The 12,054-nt window shown below is 36.6% G+C and overlaps 1 protein-coding gene across 9 annotated transcripts in view; it reads right to left on the reverse strand.

The window, feature by feature from the left end:
- Nucleotides 1-2,509: 2,509 nt before the first annotated feature.
- CSRNP3 (cysteine and serine rich nuclear protein 3) overlaps nucleotides 2,510-12,054 on the reverse strand; it is a 108,056-nt gene continuing 98,511 nt past the window's right edge. For 8 of the 9 annotated variants that reach the window (XM_032693647.1, XM_032693651.1, XM_032693646.1 and 5 more), the window contains one exon: nucleotides 8,898-11,644. In XM_032693647.1, the coding sequence (XP_032549538.1) occupies nucleotides 10,601-11,644 (1,044 nt within the window). In that variant the 3' untranslated portion in view covers nucleotides 8,898-10,600. Of the gene's footprint in view, nucleotides 11,645-12,054 lie in introns of all 9 variants that reach the window. The other variant, XM_032693645.1, reaches the window with a different exon arrangement.

Genomic DNA, 12,054 nt, shown 5'->3' on the forward strand with positions numbered 1-12,054 from the left:
GCAGCTGTGTTGTGTTGAACCCCAGATATGAAATGGGAACTCAGTGTTCAAGGAACGTGTTCTAGAAGACAAGGTATTTAGCACAGTGGTTTAAAAGGACTTGTTCTTTTAGTTCTTAGTTCTCATGTTATACAAAAAAATGCATATTATTTTTAATATCACCAAAGGATAATTTTTTCATGCAATCTGTATCTCTTAGAAACTTGTCAAACTGGAATATGCATATGTTAATATCATTTATCCACTCATTACCAGTTGGCTTTTCATGGGTTTAAGAGGTAATGTTCCAAATGAGGGTAGAATTTGAATTTTAAGGAGACAACTGTTCTCTTGCACTCGGAGGGAGGAACCTCTTCATGAGCAATGCTAGAGAAGCTCCACTTTGTATTTTTTGTTTTTCTAACTGGTAATCTAAGATCATATCATAGCAGATAGAGCAATAGATGCAGTTGTTACTCTGTTTTCTGCAAAGATTAGGTATAGCATTTCACCTAGTTATTATATTTTGTCTTTAGTTCTAAGTGTGAAAGGGGAAAATTAATTCTGTGATTTAAAAATTATCTTTTAAGATTTTCATTTTTTGAGATTTCTGGTATCCTTTAAACTACGAGTGACATTTTAGTCTGTATTTTTGCAGTACTTAGTACAGCAGCAGTTCAGCCTTACTTGGATTCCCTACTACCTGCCAGAAAAGAGGGAAGCAGATCTAAAACTTTAAATGAGGTTTTTGTTCTATTCTGTTTGAAGATCTGAAATTGACTTCTGTGTCTACACTGAATATTGCTCTTCCAAATATTCATACATACATGAGAGAGTGTGTGTGTGTATATATATATATATATGTAGACATCATAGTAGAAGAGCAATAGGACTCCAGTCATAAATACGACTGGAGATTTAAAAAGCTGGATTCTGATTATTTTTTTGTAATTTAATAAAAAAGCAGCATCATCTTCTGGATGTTGTTAATGTTCTCCTGAAAGTGGCATTCAGAAAATCGGTTTATTGCAGGGAGGTTCTCTGGCTCTTCTTTTTTTTTTTTTTTCCTAATTTAAAGCACTTTCAGTAATGGTATTATGCTCTTCTTGGCCCCCATGAAGGGGAAAAAGACAAATACTATTACATATACAGCATGTAAAAATTCATACATCAATCAAATAGCTGCATAAACTGTTGAAGGTTGCTACAACAGCAGGCATCAGCGTTAACCTGCATCTCACCATGCTCTCTTACACATCCAGGGAGGTAATCACAAGTGCTGAAGAAGGCTTAATTTCAGGAAAGGACACCTCAGCTCCACTCCCAGCAGGACAAAGCAGGTCCTAAACATTTTGGGACTTCGGGGCCTGTGGCTCTGGGCAGCTCCTGCCTGCGAACAAGAGGTCTGCCCTTGGTTGTGGCTCTGCCTGGTTACGACACCGTTCACTGCAGTGTGAATTCACCACACCTGAGGACTTTGTTTTATCACCCTTGGCAGTAACTGCTGGTTTTCTCTAAGGTGAGTATAGAATAATGTGAGTACTATTAATAGATAACTTACAAGTGAACCTTAGTGTTAAATCTTCTTACTTCTGAACTGGCATCCTGGTATCTTGAATTAGAATACCAGTGCTGAAGAAAGTTGTTTCACAACTTTTTATGTCAGTGTGGCTTAGCAAGCCCTGGAGCAGCCTTGTTAACCATAGTTCAAGGCAATTGCCAAAGGCAGTGTGATAGCAGATGTTAATCTGTTTCATTTTGTGTAACTCCTAACTAAAAACAAATAATACCCTAAATCCTGTGAGAAATTTTTTTATAATCTAGAGAACACCTTATCTTTATCAGTTTTTGTAAATTCAAATAATTTAGGTATATGCAATTTATCATTAAAGCACACTTAGGGACAACTTTTAGAAATGTACAGCTCAATTTTAATAAATATCAGAATGAAAATATGGCAGAGACTGTGATTCTTAATTATTTTCTTAATGAAGCAGTGTTGATTGGCAGTTTTCAAAATAAGCAGTTGTCCTGAAATGTAGCAGTTTGATTTATAGCCATTGAAATGATCTGCTGTATAACATTACTGCAAATTGTCCACCAGGGAGAGCTGGTGCAAAATTTTATTCCAACAATTGCTTCATTACCTTATAATAAAAAATATTAAATTCACCATGATAGGCACAGGTGAATCAGGTACTTTATTTCACTGGCCAAAGAAAAGTGTAGGCAGTAGTATCATGAAAGGGCAGATGGATATACCTAACAAGGCATTTCTGTTTATTTCTTTAATTGGCATACAAATATTTGAAAATAAAAACAGACACCAAAAAAACCCCTCCACACAAACTGTTTATGTTGTCAGACTATGAGGAACGGGAGAAATGCCTGAAATTTCAGAGTGTCTTTGGAGGTTCTAGAGGTCTTGGGTAGGAGCTGCAGGATTAATTCTGGTTCTCTTAGTTGAGAGAGGAATCTCTTTGTGAGTGCACAGCAGAAATAAGAAGCACATTCACTGGCAGCCATGATGTAACGTAGAAACCTGTTTTACTTCATTGCAAACAAATGGACAATATATATTGTACAATATATAATAAAAATACAGCTGATACAAGTGCCACTAATTAACAAAAAAAACTAATGTTAAGACTTAAAAATGCTCATTTTTGTAATATATACACTGCAGTAATAAGCCACAATAAATACATCAAATTCCATATCATTCATAATAAATACCGAAAATATAAATACAGAAGAATACAGTTAATTTGAATAAATTATTACAACGTAAGGTCTAGGTTAAGTTCTGTTGAATATTATTGTAGCTTATATTACCCTTTGGCATCTTTGATGTTACAACTTGTTTAAAAAAAGGAAATTAAGGAAATGTGTAGTTCATGAAGCTTAAAATTATTTCCATGTACAGATTTTAAGATGAACTTTCTTTCCCTTCGCTTCTTCAAACAGTTTAAAAGCAGCAGTCCAATTAAATATCTTGCTTTACTGTTGAGATCTCCATTATTTTAGTATACAAGATAATCTGTAATGGAAAATGTTAAGTACTTAACATAATTATTTTTCTCAGAAATTAGTAAAGTTAGAAGTAATGTACAAAGTTTAAAGAAATGGCTGCAATTACACCACAGTTTTACTAGTCCCATTTGAGTGGATTACCTGTCTGAAAGACCATCAGATTAAGTGCTTTTGAATCTATGCTGCGGTGTATTATTTACCACTTGCCAACAAAAATTTCAAAAGCAATCTTATATTCTTATGGGGAAATATATATATATATATATATACACACAGAGAAATGAACCTCCTGAAAGACAGGGTTGGACTCGACAGTGTAAATGTTACATAGTCTGTATTTGTTAAAACAGTGAAAATACTTTAAACGTATAAAAGGTAATAAGTGTTGGGTTTTGTTTGGTTGGGGTTTTTTTTACAAATTTTCTATTTGCTATAGATGGAAACAAATCAAAATAACCAATTAGCCATGTTTTATGTTAACAGGTATTAACCAGTACATTTGTATTAATAATTTTATTTGTAAAAGGTAATTACATCAGAATGCAATTTAACTTAAAAGATCAACTTTACTAAGACAATATTACAGGCTGAGGCTCTCAGGAATGGATTTGTAATCTACAGATTTTGACTATTTTTGCACTGTTAAATGTCTAGTGCTTATTTTACATCAAACAATTTTTTAACATGTTTCACAAACTACACTTCAGACGTATTTCCATAGAAGCACCTACAGTCAGTCAATTAAAAGAAGGGCCCAGTTGTTAAGCACTGTTTACATGAGTAGTTGATGGTACTTGTGTGAAATGGCTGGGAAAAAACCAGCATGTTTGCTTTGGGTTTTAAGAGAACCAGCTGCCAGTGCACAGGATGATCTTTTCAAGAAGCTGAGAACTGGTGCTTAATCTGTATCTGTACTGATCCCCTGGTACCCCAGCAAAACCCAAAACTTCAGGAACGTACTTTAAAAGTTCCAGATGGAGAAACCTAAAATAATTATCTGCTATAATGTGTACTAAGTCTCATTTGAAAATCCCAAACTAAAATGCTAATAAAAAGGACACCTATTTTGTCTTTGCTTTTAACGTCTCTTGTTATCTGAGAAACTGGTTATATGAGAATATGTGCTTGGGAGCAGAGTTAACAGAAATGATACTGAAAATGACTTTGTAATTGCCATAGGCAAAGAAAGGACAGGGTAGCAGTGCTTCTAAGTGTGGCTTTGCTTTTAGTTTTTACCCCATGCATTTGGATAAGTCTTTTATTTAATGGCCACCTGTATGTAACTGGTCTGGAAAAATGGCATTTCTTGTTTGCACTGAGTTCGTTTGGTTTAAAGTATATTAAGTAACAGAATCAATATTATCATCTAACATGGGCAAGCTTGTAGTTAAACATCCATACACTTTTCCATCCTTGTTCTGGAGAGATCTTAATTTCCCATTTTCCTTCCTTTTTTTTTAATATGTAATGTTTTGGTTTGCCCTTTAGAAAAAAGATAATCTTCATCAATCTGCCTCTTACCTTCATCTTCTTTTCCTCTAAATTGTTCTTTCTATCCTCCCCTCACTCTAGTGCTTCAAGAGCAAGGAGTACCTTGATTCTTGTGTTAGAACAATGATGTGCATTTGAATCCTCCTCCACTTTCCTGTCTATCATGAAAAGTCAATCCCATCTTCATGGTTTATTGGAAAAGTGATCAGTTAGAGAAGAATGCACATGAGAGGCAAACTTCAACTTGGTTCTACTGGACATTCATTCATGAAACAGAAGTGTCATTCCTAAGATCCAAATTAAGATAACTGAGTAAATAAAGGACAAAGTTTGCCCTTTAACTTTCTTGTCCCACCCCCAGCCTTGGATGAAGACTATCATCCTCTCAGTTGAGAAGCTGCAGTACAGAGCATCAGGAATGTGGTTCTCCAGGCAGTGGGACCTCCTGAGTTCTGGGTGTCCTCCAACCACAAAGACTGCACAGCACCAGAGCAACACACATTTTAACTCACAGAATCACAGAATGGCCTCCTCTGGAATGGACCTTAAAGATCTTCTAATGCCAACCCCCCTGCCATGGGCAGAGATGCCTCTAGGTCCAGTTGTTGAAAGCCCCATCCAACCTGGCTTTTCAAGATCTAATTCACAGCACAGAGGACACGGGAGTTGCCCTTTTGCTCAACTGTAATGAAAAGTCTTACTGTACAGACCTCCCAAACACTGATAGGAAGGAAGGCATTAAAAAAGAACACTTATGCTGCACAACATGTTTCATGAATTGGATGTTCCATATTAAAAGTAAAATTCTTGGTATCAGCCATTAGAGTAACAGAAAAATCCTCAAGGTTGTTATAACTTTCCTCCTTAAGTGGAAACAATACTCTGGCACATTTATTAGCAACAACATTAGAAGCTGCCTTGGATTTAGGAACAGGAAGAGACAGTGAAAAGGAAAAAGTTGTGAAGAACACTTCACAATGTTTGCGCTTTGGATTTGACATTTCTTGGAGAAAATGGACAATTAATAATTTGCACGTGGACAATGATTACAGAGAATAGCAAAATTAAGAATATTAGAAAAACCTGGAAACACTGAAAAGGCAAATGCTGAGATTTCTCATACCACAGAACACGTAAGTCTGTTTTGAAAATAAGTTTTCTACCATTTTAAAAAAATAGTAATCAGATTTAATATTTTAGAAATAAATTCTATAGAATATATTCTCTGAGTTACTTCTAGTTTTTCAAAGTATTTTATATCAAATGTTCTGCAACCATAATAAAGTAGATGATAGAATTACTCTTCAGTCTCAGCAGGAACACTTGAGGATTTTCCATATCATCCTCTTCCGTCCCTGTTCCTGACTGTTTCAGGAAATAAAACAACTGGCACAATGAACATGAGTTTATACAACTCATGAGCTGTAACAGTGGAGATCCTTATTTAGCAAATGCCTTTTAAAAGGATATAATGGGTCTCTCTTGCTTTACCTTTGAGTAAGGGCAGCTGCTTTGCTACAGGAGCAGTCCAGGCAAGGAGTTCCAAGGGACAGAATTCAGCCAGCAAAAGAAGACACTGCACAAGGGAGTAAGACTGCCTGCTGCTTCCAAGTATGGTGTTGCAGGCAAACTACAATCTTGCTGCTCAAATGTTAAGCACTTGACAGGTAAATGTTGTATATGCAACACAGCTTTTATTCTAATTTTTCACTGTGCAATTTACTGTTAAACTTCTGCTCATTACTCCAGTCTAAGGAAAGGAGAGCTTGCTTTAGCTGTGCTTCACATAAGTGAAAAATTTCTGTTCACTTCTGGACTGGGCTTTATTTGGAAAGTGGTGTAGTCTGCAGTACAAAAATTCAGTTATGATACCAAAAAAAAGAGGAATAAAACGGTATTTTGCCTGTTTTAAAGAATTATGTTTTATCACAGTATCTCCAAGTACATTACAAACCAGAGCACAGAGGATGCAAGTGACACAACAAAGGCAAAGGCAACAGAACACAGGTCTCGTCTCTCTGAGCCCAGTCCTCTCTATCTAGTATATCACATTTCTATCAGAGTCAGGAACACCTGAAATATTAAAAAACATAATATATGTTCTGTTTTGCATACAAATATATGTATACAATCTTTAAAAAAACTAGCTGTGTTTGTGAAGATACTCCCTGTGAGGCAGGGAAAGCAACATGTTATCACATTTACTGACATAAAACACGCAGGTACGGTTTGAAACTGGCTCTGGATCAGTCAGCAATCAGTAACAGCACCACCAACACTACATAGGATTTCTGCAGCACGTCCACAAAAGACAGGATCGCTCTGTTACCAGAGCACTGATCAGGCTGAACTGTATCTATGGCCGTGTACGATGGACTTAAAATAAATTAATGTCAACTCCAACTATGATTCATTAGCAGGAGCTTGTGGAAATGAAAAGTAGTAAAACTTTACAAATCTAGAACTTTCTGATCTAAATTGCAGACAACTCCATAAAGGATAGTAGAAAGTTTTACTGACCAGCTTTTAACTTTTTAAGGATGTTCCAGTGGGCATGAGAATTGCAGCAATTGCAATTGCTGTAATTAATTGTGCAGAAAAGTTCTAATTTCATGTCTAACATCAGTTAAAGCTTTGCATATATTTAACAATGTATTTTTTTCCAAGAAAGGTGAAGTTCACCTTATAGGCAAAAAGGCATCTGGTTTTAGGTGCTGTTTCAGTGATCTTCTGTATGAAAATTCTGGTTTATTTTAACAGAGGGAAATGCTTATGTTATGATTAATTTTCCTGAACTATGCAATATAATCATAAATGATTACCTGGTTCCTTAGGAGTGTTTATCACTAGTCAGATATCTTGCAAAATAAAGCTGATACAACTATCAGTAAAGTAAACATTTCCTCAAATGATACACTGTGTTGACAGAAGCAAATACTGCTGGTTATCATTTAGTAATATAATACTTTTATCACACAGAAACAGCCTACCCAAAATGAAAGGACTGGTTATCAAAAAGACTATTAGCCAGTTGAGAAATGGGACACAGCATGCATTATTATATACTAGCCCAGAAAATAACATTAAAATATTTTCCATACTATGATTTATTTAAGCTTGTTTTTCCTTAAATGAAGAGTATGTTTTTTGTTCTAAACAAAACATCCAAGTCTAATCAAGTGGTGGGAAACCTGACTCTCACCTGATTTCTACATCCTACTCTAGATTTCAGGTAAATTAGCCCACCTGTCAGTTAAATTAACCTTCCTGTTTGGTCAGGGCTGCAACTATTTTTTTTGTCACTCTAGTTAACTTACACATGCTAGATAAGGCCTTAGCTTTGTTATTTGCTGGCATGGAATTGGCTGGGCAACAGGTTTAGCCTATTTTTAAAAAATACATCTCTTCCAAGATGTGACTGCTTGTTATCCTGTGCTGCAGGCTTGAGAGAATTTGGCTGCATTCACCCCTGATGCCGCAATGGCATGGAACACACGCATCTCAGTACTCCAAAGTTTACACAGGTGCTGATATTAACCAGGACTGGGATCTGAAGCCTGTGCGAATGGAAATAGTAAATAACCACCACCTCAGTATTTAAAAACTGGATGACATATATTTTGTGAAGTTAATCACTTACTGTGCTTGCTGATAAAATGAAAGATATTTTTCAGGTGAAAGCACAGGGGCCAGGAAAATAATTTCTTATTGCTCAGTAAGGGGGTGAATAATAAAACAAAAGATTTCATTTAACTTTCCCCTGAGATAAACACCCCAGTAAAGTGTGTGTGGTTCTCCAACACACTCTGAGGGTAAAGAGTTGCTCCTGATCTACTGTCCCAGCTCAAGCAGAAGAGATTTGTGCTTTTGGTGCTGGTGTTAAGTGAGAGTGCCAAATTTAACTCGCCGTTGATGCAAGATGCCTGTATACACAGAGACTTATTACATTTGCCCTTAGAAGATCCTGAACAGAATAATATTATTCTCAGATGCAGAACTTTAAGAACCAGCACGTTTCTCTTTAAAACTCAAGGGTATTTGTGTCGCAGAATACGGGTGTTTACCTGGCTACTCAACCTTAGAGAAAGAGACTGCAGTGTTCTGTGACTACAGGAGGAACAGCAGCTATGGAATTGCTGAGCCAGATAACGAACACAAATGTGCTTTCTCAGGAGGTGGAATATGATGCAAGTTTGGAATCCAGTCCCTAGAGAACTAGACTTTTCAATGCAGTTCATATAAACTGTGTAGGACTTCTTGTGGAAACAAGTAAATAAAAAACCTTTCCAGCTACTACATGGAGTAAAAATATTTTGCTAACTTAGCATAAATATGAGAAATTGTTTTGCCCAGATTTCATATAAAAACAATTAAGTTAGCTTTTTTTTTTTCAATGAAAAGCCCATTTTACACCTGGCAGTTTTTCTACTGGAATACTGTATGTGGTGTTTTAAAGAGCTTCTAACCAGAAGAGTCATTGTTACAGAGCTAAAATTTACACTGTGTTTACATGCACACTGTTAACCATCTAGATTTGACACAGATAAAACTAAGATGCTGATTCTTATTTTGACAAACAAGACAGGTCTACATTTCAATTACTTGATGTAGAATAAATAAAATTTCAGTATTAGAAGAATAAAAATGCTAAAATAGATTTTGAAATCAAAATAAGGCAGTGCAGAATTTCCAGTGCAGCAAAAACCTGGTTCCTATGCCTCCTTTTCTAGACAAGAGCAAGGTTGGTTAATAAATTAAAGGTTGATATACATCAGGTACTTTTAATTCCCATTTCATTTAAAAACAAATGGATCACAAGGTAATGGATATTCATATGACACACATGCTATTTTGCTTGCAGACTTTTGCAGCTACAAAATTTCTGAAGCTTTTTTCCTCACTGAATCCTATTTAGACCAAACGATGCTACATTTGAGGTACAATCAGAAGTCCACAAAAGCCAGTCTCATATTTCATAAAAACTGTTAAATGTTTAGGCAATCTAGAGAGTTCTGCATTTTTTCCCATGCTTTATTTAAGCTTTGATCAAGAAGGCTCTGCTTTTATAAATTGCATACTGACATATTCATAAACTGGCTTGGGAAAAACGTCCAGGTTTTGTTACAATGAATTTTAAGATCTTAGAAACGCCTCAGAGAGTGGGGCTATGGCATTTCTCCAGAGTGGTTCACAGTTCCCGCAGTTAATACAGTCCTGCAAAACAGCACTAAAGTGCAAAGTATCTGAATGGTTGTTGGGCTAAAAGGTGCTGTGCAAACTTAAGCTACTGCTTTGCCATTATATACAAGATCTTTTTTCTTTGGGGTGAGGGTACTAGTTCTGGAATGCCACTGATTTTAGTTTTAATGGAGGATTGTCTACCTTTCTAGAAGATGTAAATGCCCCCTTTCTGACTATTCTGTTTGTCAAGAACAGTAAAAGAGAAAACAGCACACTCTAAAAAATGTGTTTCAAGACAATGTACCAGAAACGGTATTAAAAAAAAAAAAGAATACAAGGTACTCCAGATGAAAAGTGGATATGCTCTTTGTAACTAGCTATGGATTTTCTGCTTAAATGAACATGCTGTTCATTTTTTTCAAAACATGAATTGTAAACTACCATAAATAAAATACATACAGTACAGAACAATTAAAACTTTTTTTGTACAGTAGTTACTTTTACGTTAAACTTACCATCTTTTCAGATAAGTTGAAAATTAGGACTCTAAACATGATTATTTCAAAGTATCATTTTTAACATTTTTGCACAGGCCCGACAGTCAAAAACACAAAGCTTTGATTCAGATAGCTTGGCAGGTTTCACACATGTCCATAGGTAGGCTACTTTGAAATAGGTTGGCTGTGTTTTTTTACTTACTTGTTTTATTTTTATCAAAAAAAGGTTTGATTATTTAAATCTTTATGTGAACTGTTTTTGTGCAATACCACTGCCAGTGTAGCTTGAGAAAACACAATGTGTCTGGAACATTGATTACAGTCCAAGTGTTGTCTACCTCTTAAAAAAGTAAGATTCTAGGAAAGTCCGATGGGAGTGAATTTTAATACAGGAAGTCAGTCCTAGAATAATTTTAATATTAAACAGGTACTGTTTCTACCACTGGAGATTTGATGCACTCCTCGTGCAGTCTGCTCTTTTCTGGGAGGTTTAGTGAATTCTCAGCAGGGTGCTCTTGCACGTGGCTGTCGCCGTTCAAAGCTGACACAAAGCCATCTGGAGAAGGACCTTTCAAGTAGGAGTGAAATTCCACTTGCGGGTGACTTGGCCTATGCTCAGTGTATAAACTGTTACATGGAGCACTGCCATCCCCTTCAGAAGATGAGCAGCAAACAATCACTGAGGGGTTTGCAGAAGGGTAATGAGGGCTGCTAAAAGTTTCCTCTGATTGCCGTGTGTAGTCAACAAACTGTTCAGAAGTCATGTTGTAAGGCACCAGAGAAAGACTACCGTTCTTGACAGCATCCCTTTCTGAGTAAGTCTCACCGATCTGGTTAGCAGTGCCAGCAACGTGGTTCTCTATTTGGTAATACAGAGTTGAAGAGTTAGTATAGTATGAGGCATTTTTAGAGTGGTTTTCATGCACAGCAGTTCCATCAGAGTAGCAAAGGACAGAAGGAAGAGGCACCATATCAGCATGGGAGCCCATGCTTTCTACAAAATCATCTGCTTTTTCTTCCTCCTCATCTTCCTCCTCATCTTCCTCTTCCTCTTCATCATCATCTGATTCACTAGGGGCTAAACTCTGTGTGCTAGAATCTGTAACTCCGCTACAAAAGCTACTCCCATCTTCCTCTTCCTCCTCTTCCCCTGGGCAGTCCAAGTCCTCGGCTGACTGGGAATGCATAACTGCAGCCGGAGGTTCAGTTTCAATCTCAAAATTTTCTGCAATTGAATATTCAACCGGGTGGGGTCCTGGACTCATAGAACTAGTGTGTGCACTTATCTCAGTGTGGCAGCCATTAAGTGCTGGAACTTGCTGCTCTCTATTTTTCTCCAATTCAAGTTTCATTATTGTGTGCAAAAAGTGAGTCCGTACACGGATAGGGTTAAATTCGATTCTACCTGCGGTATTGCTACACCCTTCCTTAGTGCAACCGCATGGGAAAGACATACGATCCACCTTTTAAAGAAAAGAATACAGATTAACAATACGTAGCATAAGCCTGGAGATATGACAGAACCTAGACAGCCTAGAGAAATACAGTGGTGAAGTGGAATTCACCTTGAGAAATACCTGTAAGAGTAGTTAAAGCCAACAGTAATTCAGGGAGTCAGCCCTGGAACTGAGCAGTACTGAGAGGAACAGTAAGGGACCTGTACATGCATCAATGCTGCACAGTAGGAAAAATAAGTTTCTGTTCCATAGGTGAAAGTACTACACAGTGGAACAAAAAATACGTAGTTTTTGTATTTATGGAGCTGCTACAGCTTTACTTCACTTTGTGCTCAAATCCAGGCAAAATCATTACCAGAAAGCATCTTAAAATTTGGTAAAAATTGGTAAAAGTTATGGAAACTAGACACCTATTG

This window comes from Chiroxiphia lanceolata, chromosome 7 (assembly GCF_009829145.1).
Source record: "Chiroxiphia lanceolata isolate bChiLan1 chromosome 7, bChiLan1.pri, whole genome shotgun sequence".
NCBI lineage: Eukaryota > Metazoa > Chordata > Aves > Passeriformes > Pipridae > Chiroxiphia > Chiroxiphia lanceolata.